The sequence below is a fragment of the Canis aureus genome, chromosome 11, assembly GCF_053574225.1.
Source record: "Canis aureus isolate CA01 chromosome 11, VMU_Caureus_v.1.0, whole genome shotgun sequence".
NCBI classification, from domain to species: Eukaryota; Metazoa; Chordata; class Mammalia; order Carnivora; family Canidae; genus Canis; species Canis aureus.
This window is the reverse complement of record NC_135621.1, coordinates 43,641,060-43,662,730: the sequence shown is the minus strand read 5'-3', so window position 1 is coordinate 43,662,730 and position 21,671 is coordinate 43,641,060. Positions and strand designations below refer to the sequence as shown.

The following is a 21,671-nucleotide window of genomic DNA, read 5'->3' as shown; positions in this document are numbered from 1 at the left end:
TAAAGAGCTCCCACACGGCAGTGAAGTTAAATGAGAATCAACTAAATAATAGACAGTGGGTATAATAAGCAATTCGTAAAGGCAAATGAATACCAAACTTATAAAAGACACGTTCACTGTGATTTCAAGAAATGCAGATGAAAATTTAAATGGAAATTTTCCTTCTCTTTTTGGGCAATGACAAAAATAATTGGAATCTGGAGATTTGGGGGTTAGAAGACAATCACATACACTACTGGACAAAGTGTGGGCATGTACAGCCTCATTTGGCTTTTTAAATATGTATCTCACTCAATTCTACTTCCAGATTCAAAGTAGTACTTCAGGATATGTATAGTATTGATGATGTACAAGAATGGTCATTAGAATATTAATCCTAATAATGAAAAACTTAGAAACAAATTATGTTTAGCAATAGAAAAATTGTTAATCATAGTATATCTGTATTATGGAATACTAAGCAGCCATGAAATGGCCTGTTTTGGAAGGCTGGTCAAGTAAGCTGGAATTCCCAATATACAATATTTACAAATAGTAGACAACACTTCATTTAAAAATTGCATGTGAAGAAAAAATTGCATGTGTACATAGAGAAGATAAGGAATAAGATACATAAGTTTGCTAATCATGGTTTTCTCCAAGAGGTGGGTTTAAGGGCAATTTTTGTTTTCTTTGTACTTTTCTATAATTTAAAATTTTTTTTTTTTTATAATTTAAAATTTTTATTCAATAGCCTCTTATTAATCTAGGTAGATCAGCTAAAAATCAATTGCTATGATTAAAAATACATTGCTTCGCAGGATCCAAGCTACAATTGCTGTGCAACGTCAGTGGCCACTTTAGTGACTTTGTCTACTGGACGTGGAATGGGTCATCAATTGATATAGAGGACTCAGTGCTGGAGGAGGATTATATACCGTAAGTATGCTAAAAGCCACTCACACAACAGAGGTATTTTGGTATTAAATTTCATGTCATGAAATTTATACAGCCTTGATGGTTTAATTGAATAGCAAAAGTTAGTTGATTGGCCCTTGATCCTTTACTGCCCATATTGAGTTTTGCTGAGCTAAACAGGATTTATAAGTTCTTAAACACTTAAGGTAAAAATACATGACATTGTGGTGTAAATTCCGGACCACTTGGAAGGCTTTCTGTTGAATTTAGATAGGTATGTTACAATATCCCAATGAAGCAACTTTCCTGAATTACCCTTCATGTTATTCTGTTTTTTAAGCAGTTTAGGAAAGACTCATTAAGTGGGATGGAGAATCTGGCACTCCACCTCTCAAGTCTCTAGTGGCTTTCTGTTTCCTCTCTAGGGATCAACTCCTGACTCCTTAGCATTCTCCTTGGTCATCTGCTCCAGTCTCCTCTTGTTTCATGTATTCTCTGTGCCCCCATGACAACCAGAATGCCCATCCATCTTTTTTCTTCTCGGAGGCTGGTAATTTTATTTTGATCTCTGCTACTGGGCCTTTTACTGACAGTGATCTTTGGGCTATGAAATCTCAGATCAGGATAGCTAACAGCCTGATTATTATCCCTGTGCATAGGGCTGGTGATAATTTCTGCCATAATTCATGTGGTGGATAAAGAGATGAACCATGTATATGTGTCTCAGTTGTAGTTTTACTTAAATAACTTTATTTATTCTCTCTCTTTTGAACAGAGTGGAAAATCCTTCAAAAAAAAGAAAGAGTACAATCATCACCATGCTTAATATTTTAGAAGTGGAAAGTAGATTTTATCAATATCCCTTTACCTGTGTAGCGAAGAATACAGATGGTATAAGTACAGCATATATCCAATTAATACATCCAGGTAAACAACAGAATATTTGAAATGTATTTATGGTTCACTGTTGCAATGACCGTTAGGTATATAGTGTTTTCTTTGCCTGGAACACTTGAATTCCTCTTAACCTGGCAAACTTCTATTCTTTCACTTGTCAGCTGGACTGTTTCTTCTGCTAGGAAGCTTTCTGTCCTCTTGCCTGCCCTTAACAAACTCTCTGACCACACAGATGAGATTATTGCCTCTGTTATATACTTTCAGAGAACTCTATGTCCCTGTCACAATATTTTTCATACTTAGTTTTCTTTACTTGACTTAAATTCTGTGATGGTGCTGACCATTTATCTTACCAATCATCCTATTTCCAGAGCTAGTAGTGACTTAAGTCTGCTATATCATAGGTATTTAATGAATATTTTTTGGTAAATGACAGTATAATGGATGTACAGGAGAAGCCTAAATATCTACATTCCAGAGGGGATGTCAGAAGTTATTGGTTTTCTTCAAGTATATAATCAGACACAATATTGAAAATATTTGTTAAATAATGTGATTACTTGTAATTGAATTAAATATAGGGTCCTTATGGATGTGTACATGGAAGAAAATTTTAAAACCTAGAGACAAACTATGAGAATTAGTAAACAAATTTAGCAAGATCACTAGTCTCTCTACATGTAAACATATATATATATATGTATACAGTGTTTCTATGTATGTCTATAAAATACCAACAATAAATAGAAATTAAATTTAAAAGATTACATTTACAGTAGTATCAAAAATTGTCAAATACTTAGGAAGAAATCTAGCAAAGGCTCTTCAAGACCTCCATGATACAAACTAAAAAAAGATTACCGAAATAAATTAGAGAAGAGTTAAATAGGTGTAAGGATATATAATGTTTATAGATTGAATAACTCCATATTATAAAGATGTCAGTTCTCCCCAAATGAATGTGTAAATTCAAAAAAATTCAAATGAATTTCAACAGTATTTGTGCAAGTGGGGGTATGTGTTTGTGTGGGTGCATTGTTGTAGGCAGGTTTATTCTAAAAGTATCTGGAAATGTAAATGGATGAGGCACCTGTGTGGCTCAGTCAGGCATCTGCCTTTGGCTCAGGTCATGATCTCAGGTTCCTGGGCTGGAGCCTTGTAGGGCTTTCTGCTCAGCGGGGAGCCTGCTTCTCCCTCTCTATCTGCTCCTCCTGCTTGTGTTGTCTTTATCTCTCTGTCAAATAAATAAATAAAATCTTAAAAAAAGAAAGGGATAAGGATAATCAAGGTAGTCTTGAATAAAAACAATAAATCTGGAAGATTTACACTACAGATATCATGATCTTGTGTGAAACTGCCATAATCAAGACTATAAAGGTGAACTATCCATTGGGCCAATTGGATATTGGTTTGGAAAATGGCATATATCTTCATTTCTATTTCATACCCAAATAATCTGCAGATGGATCAAAGACCCAGATTGGGAAATTAAAATAATAGAGCTTTTAGATTCTCTCTTCTGGGTGCCTACATGGCCCCTGACATTTAGAAGGCACTTTTTCTTTTTTTTTCTCTCTACACCATACCCCCTTACCTCTTCTTCACCTTGCTTCTCTGCCCTTCCTCCACTGCAATCATTGGGTGAATGATTAGGGAGTGAAGGTAGGAGAATGTGGAAGAGTGAAACATTCTGTATGGCATCCCTAAACGCCTTCTTTCCTTTTCCCTAGACTTCAACTTCCACCACCTGACTCTTCTGCTTCCAGAAACTTTTGTAGGCTTTTTTTCTTCTTTTTCTTTTTTTCTTTTGTAGGCTTTTGAGTGAGTTTGACTTGCTTTATTCTGAAGTGCTCTATCCTATAGTCTTTGGCATTTTTTTCTGTTCATTGTATACGGTGGACCCTTGAACAACATGAGGGTTAGAAGAACCATCACCCCCACTCCCAGTCAAAAATTCGAGTATAACTTGAGTCCCCCCAAACTTTACTATGGATAAACTACTGTTGACCAGAAACATTACTGATAACATAAACAGTTAACACATATTTTGTATATTATGTGTATTATATACTGTGCTCTTAAAATAAAGTAAGCTAGAAAAAAGAAAATGTTATTAAGAAAATCATAAGGAAGGACACCTGGGTGGCTCAGCGGTTGAGCATCTGCCTTTGGCTCAGGTTATGATCCTGGGATTGTGGGACCAAGTCCTGCATCGGGCTCCCTGCGGGGAGCCTGTTTCTCACTCTGCCTGTGTCTCTGCCTCTTTCTCTATGTCTCTCAAGAATAAATCAATAATTTTTTTTAAAAAAAGAAAATCATAAGGAAGAGAAAATACATTTATAGTAACTGTTATAAAAAGAAACTACATATAAATGGACCCATGCAGCTCAAACCTATATTGTTCAAGGGTCAACTGTGTTATAATATTTAGGTGGAAATTTAATACAGTGCACTTCATTCAGTTTTATGTGGTATCAATTCTAAATGGCTCTGTGCATTACTATGCTTTATTAAGTGATGATAATGAATAGGTTGATACTATCTGGGATTTGAGATTGCAGACCAATCCCAAATAGTTTCTCTGGGATAATAATATTTAATTTGGTATGCCCCAATTTTTAATTCTTTTGGTTCTAATATATTTTTTCCTCTTTTCCGCTATAGTGCCTGATTTCAAGAAGCACATGATTGGTGTATTTGTCATGTTAACAGTAGTGATTACATGCTCTGTTTTCATCTACAAAATCTTCAAGGTTGACATTGTGCTTTGGTACAGGGATTGTTGCTATGAGTTTCTCCCCAAAAAAGGTACAATGTTGTATTCTATGCAATAATTCTTTGTTGGAGAGAGGGGATAGTTAAGGGATGTAGAAGATAACTGAGGGTTTATACTTAAATTTTAAAATGAAATATGGCATATACACGAATAGTAGTTATTCTTGTATGTAATTGGAGTTTGGGGACTGAATAGACTGCATGGCATTGTTTTCCAAGTTGCTGCTTTAGTGTTCGTAACGGTGGGATAAACAGGCATTTACAGTGTCTGTTTACAAATCCAATGTGCATTATTGAGGGCCTGCTCCATGCTGGTTAGGACATGGATGACCCCATGATCTGCTTTCAGAGGAAAGAAATGACTATTTTCATGCATCAGGGAAACTCTCCCTTTCTCTTTTGTTTCAACTTTGCAAAAAAAAAAATTAATACTACAATTATAAATAAAAGAAAGAATGGATAGACTGCAGGGCTGAGACACCGGGGGAGAAGATAAGACCAGGGAGTGAGATGTAGTTCCCAGAGCAAGAGGTAAAGAATCTCTGCACAGGTCACCTGGGTGGGTCAGTGGCTGTCTGCCTTTGGCTCCCAGGTCGTGATCCTGGGGTCCTGGGATCAAGTCCTGCAACAGGCTCCACAGAGGAAGCCTGATTCTCCCTCTCTGTATGTCTCTGCCTCTCTGTGTTTCTCACGAATAAATAAATGAAATCTTAAAAAAAAAAAAAAAGAATCTCTGCACATGAGGTGGCCATTCAGTAATATAAGAATACCTTCACAGTAAAACGTAATAAATAGAAACTTGTAGGAGAGTAACATTTTAAAAAGTTACTGTATTTTTGGTATTGCTGCTTCATTCATACTCACACACAAAAATTAATAATTCATCCTGAAATGCATGTTTGGGATACTGACTTTACCAAATCTCTTCTTTTTTGGACCTAAATATTTTATGTTTTCACCTCTAGCTTCAGATGGAAAGACCTATGATGCATACATACTATACCCAAAGACCCTTGGGGAAGGGTCCACCTCTAACTCAGATATTTTTGTGTTTAAAGTCTTGCCTGAGGTCTTGGAAGAACAGTGTGGATATAAGCTGTTCATTTATGGAAGGGATGCCTATGTTGGGGAAGGTATGTGTGTCATGGAAAAAAGTAAAAGTCTTTGTTGTGAAAATAATTGCTAAAGTTAGGTTTCACCTTTCTAGAAGAATTTTGATGTATTCAGACGTGGCAGTGTTAAGAACCCCCTCTGTGGGGCGTGATGAAGATTTTCACATCTATTAAATGCAAAGTACTTACTTTTACTCATATTTTGTTGGTGCAAGAATTAACTAAGTTTTATTTTGTTTTGGAAAACTTCACAACTCATTAGATCCAATAGTAACAACTTTCTCTCTTTACAACTGAGAGAGCAAGAGAGTGGAATGGGAGTGGAAGAGAACAAATGGTTTAATGTTTTAAAATTTCCACCTGAAGTATTCTGAGTCCTAAATGAGATATTCAACTCTTGTAGGTCAGGTTTTGAGCTGGTCTATACAATTGGAAATTTTTTCATCTTAATTCAGATGAGATAAAAGAAGGGGCACCTGGGTGGCTCAGTCAGTTAAGTGTCTGCCTTGGGCCCAGGTCATGATCTTGGGGTGTTGGGATGGAGCTCCAAGTCAGGCTTCCTGCTCAGCGGGGAATCTGCTTCCTCTGCCCCTACCCCTGCTCGTGTTCATGTGTTCGCTCTTTCTTTCTCTCTCTCTCTCTCATAAATCTTTAAAAAAAGATGATAAAAAAAAGTGCATTAGAACACAAAAAAGATGGGATGGGAAGAACCTTGTGGGGTTTTGGTTTGGGAGAAAATGATTGTTAATTGAAATTTTACTTACTCTTACTCTGCTTTGTCTTTTTCAGACATTGTTGAGGTAGCTAATGAAAACATAAGGAAAAGCAGAAGACTGATCATCATTTTGGTCCCAGAAACATCAGGATTGGGCTGCCTGGGGAATTCTTCTGAAGAGCAGATAGCAATGTACAATGCTTTTGTTCAGGATGGAATTAAAGTTGTCCTGCTTGAACTGGAGAAAATCCAAGACTATGAGAAAATGCCAGAAACCATTAAATTCATTAAGCAGAAACATGGGGCCATCCGCTGGTCAGGGGACTTTAGCGAGGGATTGCAATCTGCAAAGACAAGGTTCTGGAAGAACGTCAGGTACCACATGCCGGTCCAGCGGCAGCCACCTTCATCCAAACACCAGTCTCTGTCCTTGGCCACCAGGCCAGACTCGAAGATGCTGCAGAGGGAGGTGCAGGTGCCTCTCGGGTAGCAGGGAGAAGCTTGGCCAAGAGTTCCTTGGGTGACTCTTGTCTTCTAGCACTGCAGGCTGGGCTGTGCCCCCATTGACTGTATAGTCGTAAAATGCCACCTGTAGCGGCGCTTACCCCTGAGGTCACCTGAAATCGGATTGTTAAGGGAGCAGGATGTGGTGACAGTAGCAGGTCAGCACAATTCAGAACCAAGGGCTTGGAAGTCCTTTCAGAAGGCAACAGATGCCCTGTCTGAATGCTTGAACTGCCTGCCGGGAACAGGCGCCAGGACAGAAAATGAGAGGAATGAACAGGCAGGAAATATTTAGCATCTATAAACGGTTTTACGAAGTTGTCTACAGTCCACAGATGGGGCCGTGGCGCAGTCCGAGGATGGCACAGCCCCTGGCCTCAGTGGCTCCCCTCGGGGGTGCTGCCTGCAAAGTGAGACTGGTTATTTCACAGAGGAAGGTAGAGAAGTATTCTTGGAGAACTTTCCATCGGCTTTGCACTTTCCATATGCATCGACAGCCAGCCATCAGTTTCCAGAGACCGAATTTCATTTTACAGACCTTTAAAATTCCCATTTCAGGGGCAAAAGGGATTCGTCAGGATTACATGTGTTTGAAATAACCTCAGCTTTCTGCTGGAGAGAGGGAATTTCAAAAGCGGGAGTAGCAGAGGCTTGATCCACCTCGGCCTGCCTTCCCCCTGCAGTGATCATCCCGTTCTACCCTCCTCTTCTGCATTCCACTTGACTCATGGCTTTTTCTGAAGCACAATTTCCAAGTCACTTCCTCCTTCCTCTCCGTCACACACCTGGCCCACGGATTAGCCGCCCTTCAAAAAGTGCTGCTCTAAGCGCCTCCTGCCTGGGCAGGGCTCCTCCTGGTTGAGGAGCGAAAGCCCGAGATGCCCCACTTACATGTCACCACCACTGCCCCACACCCCCAGTGTGTGTGCACAGCTGTCCCCTCACTGCCCATGCTGGGAATCCCCAGGCCAGCTCTGTGCTCCTTCATCCTGCCCCCAGTGCTCCTACGCCACTGCTTCTCCTTCCTGTCTCCTCTGACCAGAACGCCTTCTCGAATTTTCTCTAGCCGACCAGAGCTTTATGAAATTCAAAATTTACTCCAACTCTTGTTTCTCCAAGAGCTCTCCCCAAGAAACTGCCCTAAGGCACCTGCTCTCTCCTCTTAGTCTGGTAGCACTTGGTCTGCTGGCAGCCACTCAGGAGAAGGCTGTTCTGCTTCCAGCCAGAAGCCTTGCTCTCCACGCGGAGGCCGCGGGTGTGTCCCTTGGTCTGGGTGCCTTTGCAAGGAGTGTGCCCACCTGACAGAGATTTGGGTAGGGCTTTCTTGTTGAAAAATGTTCACAGATTGTCATTCTTTAAGTTTTGCAATCATCGTAATTTGATAAAGTAAGTGACTTTTTTTTTTTTTTTTTTTTTTTAATTCTATTCTTCGTGAGGTCGGAGCAGGGCTTAGAACTGAGTTGCTGACTTGTGGTGCGGTGACTTCAACATTCGACTTCAGGTCAATCCATGTCCCCTTCAGCCCTACCCCCAGCGCTTTTGTGAGAAGAAATGATTGTTTCCTAGGATGGTGGCTGAGTCTAGGAAGGCTCTCACTTAAGAAAGCAAATTCTAAACTTTAGTGTGTTGGAATTTACGAAAATTATGTTGTTTTTATGAAAAACGTCTCTGCTTTCATATCTTCTTTCCCTGAAAGGTAGATATTTCTTAGGGAATTACAAATGAAACCAAATTGGTTTTTTTGGTATAAGAAATTTTTTTTTTTTAAACTTGATGATAGTCGTTAGAGAAACCCTGGAAAGAAACCCCTTGCTGCGGGCCACGTGCCCTATTTTAAATGGCAACGAACATGGGCAGGCCCTGTGTTCTTTATATTTTTAATGATTAATGTTATGAGTGAACACAGACTTATACAGTATATTTTTTTCTCCCCAAAATGATTGGAGCTAGACAAAAACAGTTGAATTCTCTGCCTCTTCTCTTACCACCTGCTTTTTCCTGGATCAGATCTGGTAACATTGAGTAATGGCTCTGTTTTGGAACTGCTGTTTAAAAAAAAAAAAAAAAAGTGCCTTATTTTTATTTGGCAGAACACACGGGGCTGGGGCGGAGGTGGGGGGGCTGTGATGCCCCCCAAAGACCTATCAGATGCTCAAAACATATGTTGCTGACGATTTTTAGTCTGTCATCTGTAAAATACACTTGCAAGTGTAGGCCAAGAAAGCCAATTCTGAAACTTAGAATTAGCAGCAAAGTTGGCCAGAAAGTAAGGAGTGGGGAAAACATTCCAGAATTACTGGTGGCATTGCACTTGGAATTTAGGGAGGGAGAAGAGTCAAGGGATGGGTCCTGGGCCAGGAGGAACCCCAACCGGAAAGTGCATGTCCGGGTGTCACTCCCATTTCCCAGGGGAGGATTCCAGAGGAAGGAGCTACACTCCTGGTTCTCTGGGAACTTCCTTTGTTTTATTGTTTTCCCTGAAAACCTCCTTTAAGCCCTTCCTTTCAGGCCTTCCCCATTAATTAGATTTCACCACATTATCTGATGGTGATTTTTTTTTTTTGGTCCGCCTAAGTGTTTGAAGGGAAGTTTGCCACAAAGCATTTCACTCCCAGTTCTTAAAGCTGGCTTAGCAGAATTTGTATTTTCCTTCTTCCACCTCTCTTTGTGTATTTGTGAGGAGAGAAAAGGTATTGAGCCATTTTTTTTCCCGGTGGTATTTTTGATAAATTATATTTTTACTGATTCATGATGAAGAATTTTAGAAACTTGTTTGTATACTTCTGAGCAGATAGCAAGTATTTTTGTATAGTAAAACACCAGATTCATGTACAGCATGTATCACTAATCAATGGACTGAACTTAGTTTTCCAATAAAATTGGCAAAACCTGGTATTGAGTATTCTCATTAAAATCTGTTTCTGGGACTCCTGGGTGGCTCAGCGGTTTAGCGCCACCTTCAGCCCAGGGCGTGATCCTGGAAACCAGGGATGGAGTCCCACGTCGGGCTCCCTGCATGGAGCCTGCTTCTCCCTCTGCCTGTGTCTCTGCCTCTCTCTCTCCTTTCCCCCCTCCCCCACCCCGTGTCTCTCATGAATAAATGAATAAAAAATCTCAAAAAAAAAAATCTGTTTCTGCATGGGGGTACCTGGGTGGCTCAGTGGTTGAGCATCTACCTTTAGCTCAGGCAGTGATCCCAGGTCCTGGGATCGAGTCCTGGGGTCGAGTCCCCCCCGGGGAGCCTGCTTCTTCCTCTGCCTGTGTCTCTGCCTCTCTCTCTGTGTCTCTCATGAATAAATAAATCAATAAAATCTTAAAAAAAAAAAATCTGTTTCTGCATTGACCCTGCCCTGGGCTTACCAGGCCACACTCCCAGCTCTGATGTAGGTGAGGACCCCTTCTGCCTGGGGAATTCAGAGGCCATTGGCCAACCATTGAGCCCTGAATCCCATCTGTAGCCTCAACTATGCTCCACTTGTTTGCTTGCTTTTAAAATGTGAAGGTTTATTATTATTGTGATTAACCCTTTACCAGATAAGGGCAACATTTGTATGAACTTTTTTACATTTTAGAAAAGGTTTCCATGAATTTTCTCCTTTGACCCAGGAGGTGAATGAAATTAGCAGACTGTGGCGTCCACAGTGCTCACCAACTCCAGTGGTGAGGGAGGCCTGCCCGGTCAGCGCTGCTCTGTTCTGACCTCCCTCCGAGCTATTCCCACAAGCAGGTGGCTTTGGCAGCACCCAGAGGGCACACCAGATGAGGTAGGTCTGCTGGGAGCCTGAGGGCCCACCCTAGATCCTGCCTCCTACTTGGTGTGCAAACTGGGACGAACTATTTGAGCTCCAGTTCCCTCATCTATAAAATGGGCCTACTATCTAATTCGTAGAGCTGTGTAAGAATTAGAAAGATGGGGTACATTCCGACAGGCATGGTGCCCAGCATACAGCGGGCCTTCCAGAACGGGAGATTGGTTGTAGCAATTCTGTGAATAAGCTTGGGCATACTAGAATCTGCAAATAGAATGCAAAGGGAAGAGTAATAATAAACCAGAAGTGCAACTGACACGGAGGGGGGAAGTAAAGCAATTGGAAAAATACAGTGTCAATGCCCAGATGAAGCTGTGTGACACGGGGCCAGGAGCCCTGTGTCCCCGAGGGCCAGGGACTGATGTTCATTCACACTGACTCTCTGTTGGCGGGGGGACTTGAAGGGATACCTAGCTCCTTTTTCTTTTCTTTTTTTTTTTTTTAGATTTTATTTATTTATTCACGAGAGAGACAGAGAGAGAGGCAGAGACACAGGCGGAGGGAGAAGCAGGCTCCTCCCAGGGAGCCTAATGCAAGACTCCATCCTGGGACCCCGGGATCATGCCCTGAGCCACCCAGCTGTCTCAAAGGATGCCTAGTTTCTAAAGAAAGGGATTTAACAGGTTCCTGATGGGATTTTCAATAAAAATGAAAAAAATGCAAGAACCCCTGAAAATTTCAGGATCAGCTATCCAGAAAACTTGCTTATACAGAATTTGTCGCTGGAAAAATTCAAAGAGCCATACTTTGGTTATTTTTATCATTTTATATATATATATAAATCACTTTATATATATATAAAGTGATATAAATATAAATATATACATATGTATATATTCTGTATATATATATGTATTAGCAAACAAAGTCAGTGCTAACAACCATTTTAAAAAAACATTTAAAAGTGTTTTTTTTTCTTTTTTCGTCAGGAGGATTTTTATACTCTTTACCAAATAGCTTCCTCGAAATGGGGGTTCATTTTGTTTTTTTGTTTGTTTGTTTTTTGGTCTTTGGAAATGTTTCTCAGTCAGGATGCTATCTGGTGGGGAAAATCCTGAGTATAAATTCCTGTACTGTCACAGTTTTTAAGCTAGAGCAAAACACCTGGCTGTTTCCTATCTCCATTTTCTCATCTATGAAATAAGACTTACTGTGTTTCAAAGTTTTTTTTTTTTTTTTTTGTTTCAAAGTTTTTATGTGCGGAAAGCCTCTGTCCAGTATCTGAGAGAGAATCTCAGAATATATATTTTAAAAATTTTGCCTTAAAAAAATAAAAAATAAATAAAATTGCCTTTTGATCAGATAAAACCAAGAAATTCATTTATCCAAAATGTATCTTTTTCAGATTCTGGGGCTTTGGGCATGGAGGGAGAGGAAGGCATATCATCTTTTTTTTTTTCCTTTAAGATTTTATTTATTTTATTTTATTTGTTTATTTGCATGCGCACCAGCAGGGGGGTGCAGGTCAGAGGGAGGGGGAGAAGCAGGCTCCCCACTGAGCAGGGAGGAAGACAGATCATCTTGGAGTTAACTTCTAGAAATGAAAATAGTTTTTGTTTACTCCAATTTTAGCAAGTCAGAATCTGCTTGTCATTTTTTTTTTAAGATTTATTTATTTATTCATAGAGACACACAGAGAGAGAGAGAGGCAGAGACATAGGCAGAGGGAGAAGCAGGCTCCATGCAGGGAACCCGAGGTGGGACTCGATCCCGGGTCTCCAGGATCACACCCCTGGCTTCAGGCGGCGCTAAACCGCTGTGCCACTGGGGCTGCCCTGCTTGTTTTTTTTTATTTTATTTTATTATTTTTTAAATTTTTTATTTATTTATGATAGTCACACACACACACACAGAGAGAAAGGCAGAGACACAGGCAGAGGGAGAAGGAGGCTCCATGCACCGGGAGCCTGACGTGGGATTTGATCCCGGGTCTCCAGGATCGCGCCCTGGGCCAAAGGCAGGCGCCAAACCGCTGCGCCACCCAGGGATCCCGCTGCCCTGCTTGTTATTTTTAATGTACATTGACCCTGGAATAACACAGGTTTGAACTGTGCGGGGTTCCAGGATCAACTGTAGCAGGTTTCTCAGATACTAATCGAGGGACTTTTAAATATAAGTACCATAGAGTTATAAAATCAGATTGTCAGAAGAAAATCTTTTCACTTTTGAGGCTAGAATCTGTGAGTGCGGTGAGTAGGGCTTCATGTGAAAGCCACAGAGAGGTAGCGGGTGGTGAGAGAATGTTCCGGAGTTGGAATGGGCAGTTCGTTCCTTTTTTGCCAAGATAAGTTGCACAAATGGATCACAACAGGAGCCAAAATTCACAAAATAGCAAAAATAGACTACTCATAAACAATGTACGTGGGAGACAGATGAGAGGGACCTCTTTTTGATGTACCAACATTTATTTTACACCCAAAAGATGAGTGTGTGTGTGTGCGTGCACATGCACATATTAGTTTCAGGGAGAGGAAGAATTACAGGAAACAGGACGTTATCTAAAGTGAGTATTAACCTTTCAAAACAAAAACATGCTCATCCTAACACATATTGCTCAGGTTTTGGCTGATGAAAGTGCAGAGACCCTGTGCGTTCACCTTATTTCTGCAGCCCAAACATTAACACAGCAGTCAGGAAAATTTGGAGCTATGAGACCAGTTGAGCCTGTACCACTGAGTCTAGCCCCACAGGATGCTGTTGACTTCTCTAGGCCTGTGCTGGGAGTTGGGAGATTAGTTTACCCAGAGTGAAAGTCGACAAAGCTTGTTTTCCTCAGAACGGTTGACTGGGAGTGATCCCAAGTGTCACTTAGTTCACCCTTCTGGATCTGGGATGGGCTGCACTGACCCCATTCCACAGGGTTCCCTGGTTTTCCTTTCACTAAATACATTCTGAGAGTGAGACTCTTGGGACTTCTTTGGGGCCAGGCTGGGGCGGGGGTGGGGCATTGCATGTGTAACAGCTCCCGTGGGAACCCACTTCCACTTTCACCCTGTGGTCAGTCCCGCCAGGCTGTGGCTCCTTTTTCTCTCCTCAGCCATCTTACATCACTGGTCCTGCTTAGCCTGACAGTCTCCTGCTTCTCGTCGCCTGCAGGGCTGTGCCCAGTGGCCATCTGTTTGAACACGATTGTTAGAGAACATCCCATAATCCTGCCTTCCTCGAATTTCTTGTTTCCTAAACCTGGACCCCATGTCTTCCCTCAAATTCCCAAACATGGGGGAAATATGTTTGCTTTCAAGTTTACTTTTGGATTGTTGTAAAAGTGCTAATTATGTGCCTCATGCCATACTAAACAAAAAATCTCAAAGTCAGAAAACACTTAACTCTAGCCACAGAGAACAGAGTGAAGAGAGAGTACTTCAGGGAATGAACTCATGCTGTAGAAGGTCTTAAATCCCTGAGTAAAATACCTACTCTTTATCATTCAGAGTTGGTATAGGGGAGCTATCTGAGATTTGGGATGGGAGGACATGAGGCATAAAGTAAGTTGGCTGGGAGACATGATGATGCAGGGCATTTAGGGAGTAAAAGTTTAGGGAGGCTGTCAGCAAGTGGGGACAGTTAATCCCTCTGAGAGTTGATGGTATAAGAACCACTTTTCTTAAATGAATTAAAAAAATCTTTTTGTGTTATGGAAACAATATTGGTTTGAGAGAATGCAGAAATTTCTAAAAAGTACAAGTAAGAAAAAAAGTCACTCGTAACCGTACAACTTAAAAATAATTACTAACTTTTTAAAAAAGTGTTTATTTGAGAGAGAAAAAAGAATAAGCAGGGGGAGGGGCAGAGGCAGAGGGAGAAGCAGACTCCCTGAGAACCAGGAAGCCTGATGCTTGTCATCACTCAGGTCTCAGCTATGGGGTCCCTTCCCTAGTGAAGCCTTTCCCAACACCCTATCATTTCACCATATTTCATACCCTCATATGGTTCTCATGAGCCTGAAACCGTCTCTTACTCAGTGTTTCTCCCAATCTCTGGTCCCTCCACTCCACATACCAGCCACTGGACTGTAAACTCTGAGAGGATCTGTCTTCTCTACGGCTGTTTCGAGCACGCAGGAGGTCACCCGGTGTGCAGCAGGGGCGCAGGGGCTGTGTGGATACTCAGCGGGTGAGTGAACAGACTGATCGTGGAGCTGAGCGGGAGACAGCAGGTGCAGGACCTCAGGAAGCCAAAGGCTGCTGCTCCTTCCATCTCTGGGGGTTCATGTCATCCCAGCCACAAAAGCCTCTCACAGAATTGCTGCTGCACATTTCAAGTCTCCCAGAGAGGACACATGTGAGAATCTGAGAACTTTGTTTTTTTTTTTTTTTTTTTTTGAGAACTTTAAATGTATAAAGATCTTGGGAGCACCTCCACCCCCTCATCCCAGCCTAATCCAGAGCATTTGCCCATTACACGTGAACATATTTCCGCTTCGTTCTCACTGGGAAACCTTCTGTGCATGTTAGGTTGAGTGGGAGGGAAATCATCAGATATTTAACTAGACCACAGAAAAGCCACTGGACATTATATAAAATATGCATTTATATATGAGACCTTTTAATAAAAACCATTGCTCTGCTACTCTTCTGAATACACATCATATCCTTGCCTGAGGAGCAAATAGACAGAAGGTGAAACTCAACCAATCTGGGCTCAGCAGTGCCTCCATCACCCATAGATTGTTGCTCTACACCTGTTCTCAGGATGAGGCAATGAATCTGTGGAGGAATTTTTTCACTTCACCAAACTGTTGTGCTCAAGATTGTGAATCTGAGAAACCACCAAGGAGTTGACACCGATGCAAGTACACGAGTGTTTATTTACAAGCTCGAGCTTGGGTCCAAGTATACTCCATACAGTAGAGCAGGGGCTTGGACCCCGAAGTGGGTTACAGCTGGGTTTTTTATGGGCTGGTCTAGGGGATTTTCAGAAGGAGTGGAGGAATTTTTTCCATTCCAATATGGGGGAAAGGGTAGGAGGCTTTCTTAAGATCTGATATGGGATTCACTGCCGAGGGCATTCTGAGCTTTTCCTGTAAAGTTCAGCTCTTATTCCCAGGGTCCTAAGATGGCTGTACTTGTGCTAATGCTAAACTTGAGGTGGAATGGCCTTAATTTTTCTCGGCCTCCACAAAACAAAAGAACAAACCAAACCAAACGAAACCAAACAACAAAACAATTGAAAAGAGTCCATTACTCATGGCTTGTGCTTAATGGCATAAACTTCCAAGAATGTTCCCATTGCAATTGGAAAAGCCTGGAAAGAGGAGGAGTCACTGGGAGGATGAGGATAAACTCCGTGCTCATCAAGTATCTGTTGCTGTCAGGCACTCTGCAAGGAGGTTTTTATAAATGTTACCTCTGCAAAGGGGGGGGGGGGGTCTCATCATTCCTACCTTCCAGATAAGGGGCGCTGCTGGGGTTTGAATTTTGGTTCAAGAAGAGGGCAGTGAGGTACATCTGTGCCTCCTTTTGTTTTTTGTTTTATTTATTTATTTATTTATTTATTTATTTATTTATTTATTTATGATAGTCACACAGAGAGAGAGAGAGAGAGAAGCAGAGACACAGGCAGAGGGAGAAGCAGGCTCCATGCACCGGGAGCCCGACGTGGGATTCGATCCCGGGTCTCCAGGATCGCGCCCTGGGCCAAAGGCAGGCGCTAAACCACTGCACCACCCAGGGATCCCCTGTGCCTCCTTTTGAAGGCAACTGCAGGAGACACCAGAGGTGGGATTTATTGAGTTCTCTGAAATCCACAAGAGGAAGATCAACAACGAGGGGGGGTAAAAGGGCAGCACACACAAAAAGAAGTTTCCTAGAAAGACACACAAATGGCCAATGAACATAGGCAAAGATGTCCCATCTTACTAATGATTAGAGAAATGTAAAATAAAATCACAAGAGAGCTTCTACATCATTGGACTGGCAAAACTGGCAACATGGAAAAGGCAGCCTGACATTATCAACTACTGACAAGAACATTGAAAGAACGAGAACTTTATCTTCTGAAGAATGCTAATGTGGATAAAATGAAGGATTTTTCTAATATAGCCAAAGATGCATCTACCCAATGATGCTGCAATTTTAACTCGCTAGATAACTTCTCAAGAGTCGACACACGAGAACATTACAAAAATCTTTACCACGGCACTATTTTTTTTTAGAGGGGGGGAGGCAAAGGGAGAGGGAGAGAGACAAAAACTCTTAAGCAGACGCCTGCCCTGTGTAGATCCTGTCTCTGGGCTTCATCTCACAGCCCTGAGATCATGACCTGAGCCAAAATCCCAAAGTCCCTAGTCTGATGCCTAACTGACTGAGCCACCAGGGGCCTGACCACAACACTATTTTTAAGACCAAATATAAATTTGAAACCGTACCCAAAGGTATGGTTTGAAACATAAGTTGCAGTACATTCATACAATGGAGTATCATACAGTAGTGGCTTTGCATGAACTAGAGCTACACTTCTCAAAACATTTGCATGTCGTACTTTATATTGCTTAAGGGGTACACACTCACACACACACATCAGAATGGTAAGCGCAAAATAGGATAATGAATTTTTGGGTGGTGGGAGAGACACGTATACAGGAAACTTGGTCACTGTGATTTCTGAGGCTGGGTCTTGCTCACACGACTTATGACTTGTTTTGAATTACTTAGCTGTTAACTGTTGCATGATGCACATTTAAAAGGAACATTTTAAATGTGAAAATCAGAGTAGAATAATCAAGTGATTGAATTCAGGAAGTTCCTGCATAAAACAGCAATTTTCTCATGGCTGTAACAAAGCAAGCTTAAAAGCTCCATAAATAAATAGTTTGCATTTCTTCCTCCCCCTTTCTCATTAGCGAACAATATTCTGGAGTTTCTCCAAGCTTTTAAGGTAATTGAGATCCTAGATATGTGTTTTGGTTTTCCATTGTTTTTAATTGTGAAGTTTGTAATCCTGCCCGCATCAGTTCTGCCTTCAAAGCCATGAGGTTCATTCTCCCTATATCAGGAAACACAGTTGGCATAGAAACCGTCCCCGAAAGTGTAAGTTTCCATCCAGAGCCTCAGCAGCAAAAGGAAATGCCAGAAATGTCCCATGAAAGATGCTTCGAGGGGGGCGCACGGGTGGCTCAGTTGGTTTAACTTCTGCCTTCAGCTCAGGTCATGTTCCCAGGACCCTGGGATCCAGGAGCCCTGCATGGGGCCCCCTGCTCAGTGGGGAGCTGGCTTCTTCCTCTCCCTCTGCCGCTCCCCTTGCTTCTGCTCTCTCTCTCTCAAATAAATAAAATCTTAAAAACAAACAAACAAAAAAGAGGCACTGCAGGGGCCTGGGCAGCCCATTGAAACTTCATAAGCTTTGGGGCAACTATACTGATTGGACTTGGCACTCATGCCTATACTCAAACTATTAAAAAAATAAGATATGACACAAATTTGTTCATAAGGTAGAAACTGAAACAATGAAAATTAAGAAAAATTTGCAAATAAACTCTTAACACTGCTTGTAACAATAGTTCCATATGTGTCACTTGTCAGTTTTTATAGTCACACCTTTGTTTTGTTTTGGGTGGGGGCATGAACCTTGCAAAATGTGTCCGTACAGAGGAACCTCATTGAATGCAGATATTAGCGGAAAATAATAAAGATCTCCATTTATAGCTTAACAAAGGGGTCCTCAAAGTGTGAGAGCTCCAAGGATCCTCAAGATCTGTGAAATCAAAACAATTTTCACAGTAATATTCAGACCTTACTTGTCTTTTTAATTCTCATTCTCTCACCTGAGTAGAGTGGACTTTTCCTGACATGTTATTTCGGTAAGAGCTTTGATACAAAAGGAGGTATGAGAATCTGTCTTCTATTACGTTACACATCAAAGAGATTTGCAAACACTAAGTAGGGGTATGTGGTAGCATGTAGAAAAATATCCCTTTTCTCAATAGTTCTGTTTGTTTTGGAAAGGTCAGTTGTTTTACATAAAACGTACACTACTTACAGCAACATTTATGTTAAGTTTATTGTTGTTATTTAAAATAAGTAAGAAAATAAACGTTCCAAATGCTCTCCATTTTAATTTCTAATATAGTAAATATTGACAGATACAAGCCACATAAACAAGCACTTTGGAATCCCCAGTAATGTTTAAGAGCCGAGAAATGTACAAACAAACCACTGGCCTCGAGCCTGTCACAGAGGGCTCTGCTAGTAATGCAGTCGCTGAACTCCTGTCCTATTTCTGCAGTTGCTTCTGTCTCACCGTCTCTAAAACCACCACCACCACCACCACCACCACCACCACCACCACCACCACCACCACCACCAGATACAGCTTGACTGGGAATGTGCGGAATGGAGATCACATGTTATACATTTTTTCTAAGTCCCAGTATGGCCCTGGGATCTCTCTGGGGGTGTTTCCCGATGGCCAGGGCAACAGTCCTGGTTGATATCATCGTATTTGGAAATTTCAGACAGGACCAGACTTTGGGCTCCAGGTGTTTCAGGATCACACTGGGACGTCTGCTTTACAGGAGTGAACAGCACGACTCAGGCAGATGCACGCTGCTCCTTGGAAGTCATTTGGGACGGCTTCCACTTCGGGGCATCCTGTACAGGGCGCGCAGGGCACGCAATAACTGCTCAAATGGGGTTTGGAAAGGAAAGAATTCATCTACGGGGACTCTTCGGAATAGATGCATGCGGACATGACTGCCCACGGAAGACCTGTGAGGCGCCAGAAACCCAGGTAACACGCCTCTAAAGCCACTTCTTCGTGTGATGCCACCGCTCCTTCCCACGCTCGCCCTGCCCACGGCGGCAAGGAAGCAGCCTGCACGCCTGGGTTCAGGCCTGTGCGCCGGCTTCTGCCTCTGCTCGGGATCCTGCGCGCTCCGGCCCGCCGGGCAGGTAGGCACCTGCTGGGAGCGTGGGCTGAGCCGAGCGGGCGGGGCGCCCACCCTCCGGGGGGCGTGGAGGGAAAGAGGCGGCGGGCAAACGTGTGCGCGACCCGGAGGCCAGGGATCGGGACTGCGGGGCGCCCCGGGCCGGCCCGGGAGACCTTGGGGAGGGGGCGGGGGGCGGATTCCCTCTCCCGGCGAAGGTGCGCAGCTCGGCCCACCTGCCCGGCCCGCGGCGCTCCCGCTCCCCCCCTCTTCTCCCGCCGGCCTCCGCCAGGTAGGCTGAAGCTGGCTTCTTGCAGGTGAGCGGCGGCGGCGGCAGCGGACCCCGGGGCGAGGGGCGCGCCTGCCACCGGGTGCGCTGCGGCGCGGCGGGGTCGGGGCGCACCCCGGGCCCAGCCGCCCTCCCGCCCTCCCGGGCCGCTCTGCACCCCGCCCCCCCCCCATCCCTCTCCAGGCGGGATTCTGGGGCTCCCCCTCGGGGACGCGTCGGGGGAGTGTGCGGCCCAGGTCGGAGGGCTCCCCACCCAGAGGGGAGGCTCCGGTGGGCTCGCCCCCGGGACAGGCCTGGTCGCCCGCCCCGCCGCGCCGCCTCCTGTCGCTCCTTCTCTCTCCCTTGTAGCCCGACGGGGGATGCTGGCCCTGCTGCTCTGCGGCGTGTCCGTCGCGCTTCCGTCCTTTGTCCGAGCAGGTAGGTTCGGCTGCCCCCGGCCCCGAGGCCGCCCGCGGTCGCCCGCCCCGATGCGGGTTCGGTGCCCGGCGTCGGATGCGGGCCTCAGGCGTCACCGTGGGGTTCCGAGGTGACTTGGCGGGGTGCGGGCGGGGGTGCGAAGAGGCAGGTCTGGATGCCCGGACGGCCAGAACACTACTTTATCTGTGGCCGGAGGTCATTTTACGCCCCAGGGTAAAAACCAAGAAACCATCGCGCAACAGGTTTCTTCCGAGAAGATGCGCAGGGCAGTGCGATGCTAGGCAATCCCGGAGAAGCGAACTTCAAAATGAGCCGATTGTCTGACGCTCCTTTTCGGGACGGGGGACTTAACACCTTATAGTCAAGACAGGGTGAAATAGGGCAGCTCGGGCGGCTCAGCGGTTTAGGGCCGCCTTCGGCTCAGGGCGTGATCCCGGGATCCCCGGGATCGAGTCCCACGTCGGGATCCCTGCGTGGAGGCTGCTCTCCCTCTGCCTGGGTCTCTGCCTCTCTCCCCCTCTGTGTGTGTCTCTCACGAATACATAAATAAAACCTTAAAAAAAAAGACAGTGAGAGCAGAGCAGAAAGAAACAGGACAGGGTTCAGAACAGGAGCGTTTACTCTGACAGGGAAGGATGAAGGGGTTTGGGCTTCTAGGGAGGACGGGCAGGAGAGAAATCATTCCAAGTGGGGAGGATGAGTCAGCGTGTTTTATGAACACATTTGAAGGCCTTCCAATTATGCTTTCACATCAGCAGACTATTTCAGGCAATTCCCACTCTGAGAAAACTCCCCAATAAAATTTCAAATTGGCTAGAAAATTAAGGAGGCATTTGTTAAGACTAATCATCAGTAACACTAGAGTTCTCGTTCCTGATTTTCCCTCTTTCTTCCTCTAGACGCGTGCAAGAATGTTAGTATGCAAAACGAGGCACCTTCCGCAGGCCAGCCTTTTGCTTTTAATTGTACATACCCTCCGCTGACGTCTGGGAAGGTACATGTGACATGGTACAAGTATCCTAGCAGAATCCCAATATCCAAAAACACACAGTCTAGAATTCACCAGGAGCAAAACTGGATTTTGTTTCTCCCCCTGACCCTGGAAGACTCAGGGATCTACCAATGTGTTATAAAGTAAGTTTCTCATTTAAAATAAAACTCTGTCTCTCTGTTTCATATATGTATATGAATATGTATAATGTATACATATTCATATAAATGTATAATGTTATGATTATATACATATACAATTCTTTTAGGAGAATTCTTAATAAACATAGACAACTCAATGAGAAGATTAAAATAGAGTTTTATAATTGTTACCAGACGATAGCTAGTGAACATGTTTTAGAACAGATTTGTAAATCAGTTGTTGGAACAGGAGAAGCATCTT

General features: G+C 43.4%; 2 protein-coding genes across 9 annotated transcripts in view; both read left to right on the top strand.

Annotated features, from left to right (window-relative positions):
- The window catches only part of IL1R1 (interleukin 1 receptor type 1), a 71,928-nt gene extending 62,135 nt beyond the window's left edge, over positions 1 to 9,793 (top strand). For all 5 annotated transcript variants that reach the window (XM_077914945.1, XM_077914944.1, XM_077914946.1 and 2 more), the window contains 5 exons: positions 801 to 918; positions 1,673 to 1,824; positions 4,459 to 4,602; positions 5,535 to 5,702; positions 6,471 to 9,793. In XM_077914945.1, coding sequence (XP_077771071.1) covers positions 801 to 918; positions 1,673 to 1,824; positions 4,459 to 4,602; positions 5,535 to 5,702; positions 6,471 to 6,886 — 998 coding nt within the window. In that variant the 3' untranslated portion in view covers positions 6,887 to 9,793. The remainder of the gene's footprint in view (positions 1 to 800; positions 919 to 1,672; positions 1,825 to 4,458; positions 4,603 to 5,534; positions 5,703 to 6,470) is intronic.
- Positions 9,794 to 19,069: 9,276 nt separating this feature from the next.
- Positions 19,070 to 21,671, top strand: part of IL1RL2 (interleukin 1 receptor like 2) — a 44,050-nt gene continuing 41,448 nt past the window's right edge. For 2 of the 4 annotated variants that reach the window (XM_077914941.1, XM_077914937.1), the window contains exons 1-3: positions 19,673 to 19,889; positions 20,210 to 20,278; positions 21,178 to 21,412. In XM_077914941.1, the coding sequence (XP_077771067.1) occupies positions 20,221 to 20,278; positions 21,178 to 21,412 (293 nt within the window). In that variant the 5' untranslated portion in view covers positions 19,673 to 19,889; positions 20,210 to 20,220. Of the gene's footprint in view, positions 19,598 to 19,672; positions 19,890 to 20,074; positions 20,279 to 21,177; positions 21,413 to 21,671 lie in introns of those variants that run through there. The other 2 variants (XM_077914938.1, XM_077914940.1) reach the window with 2 other exon arrangements.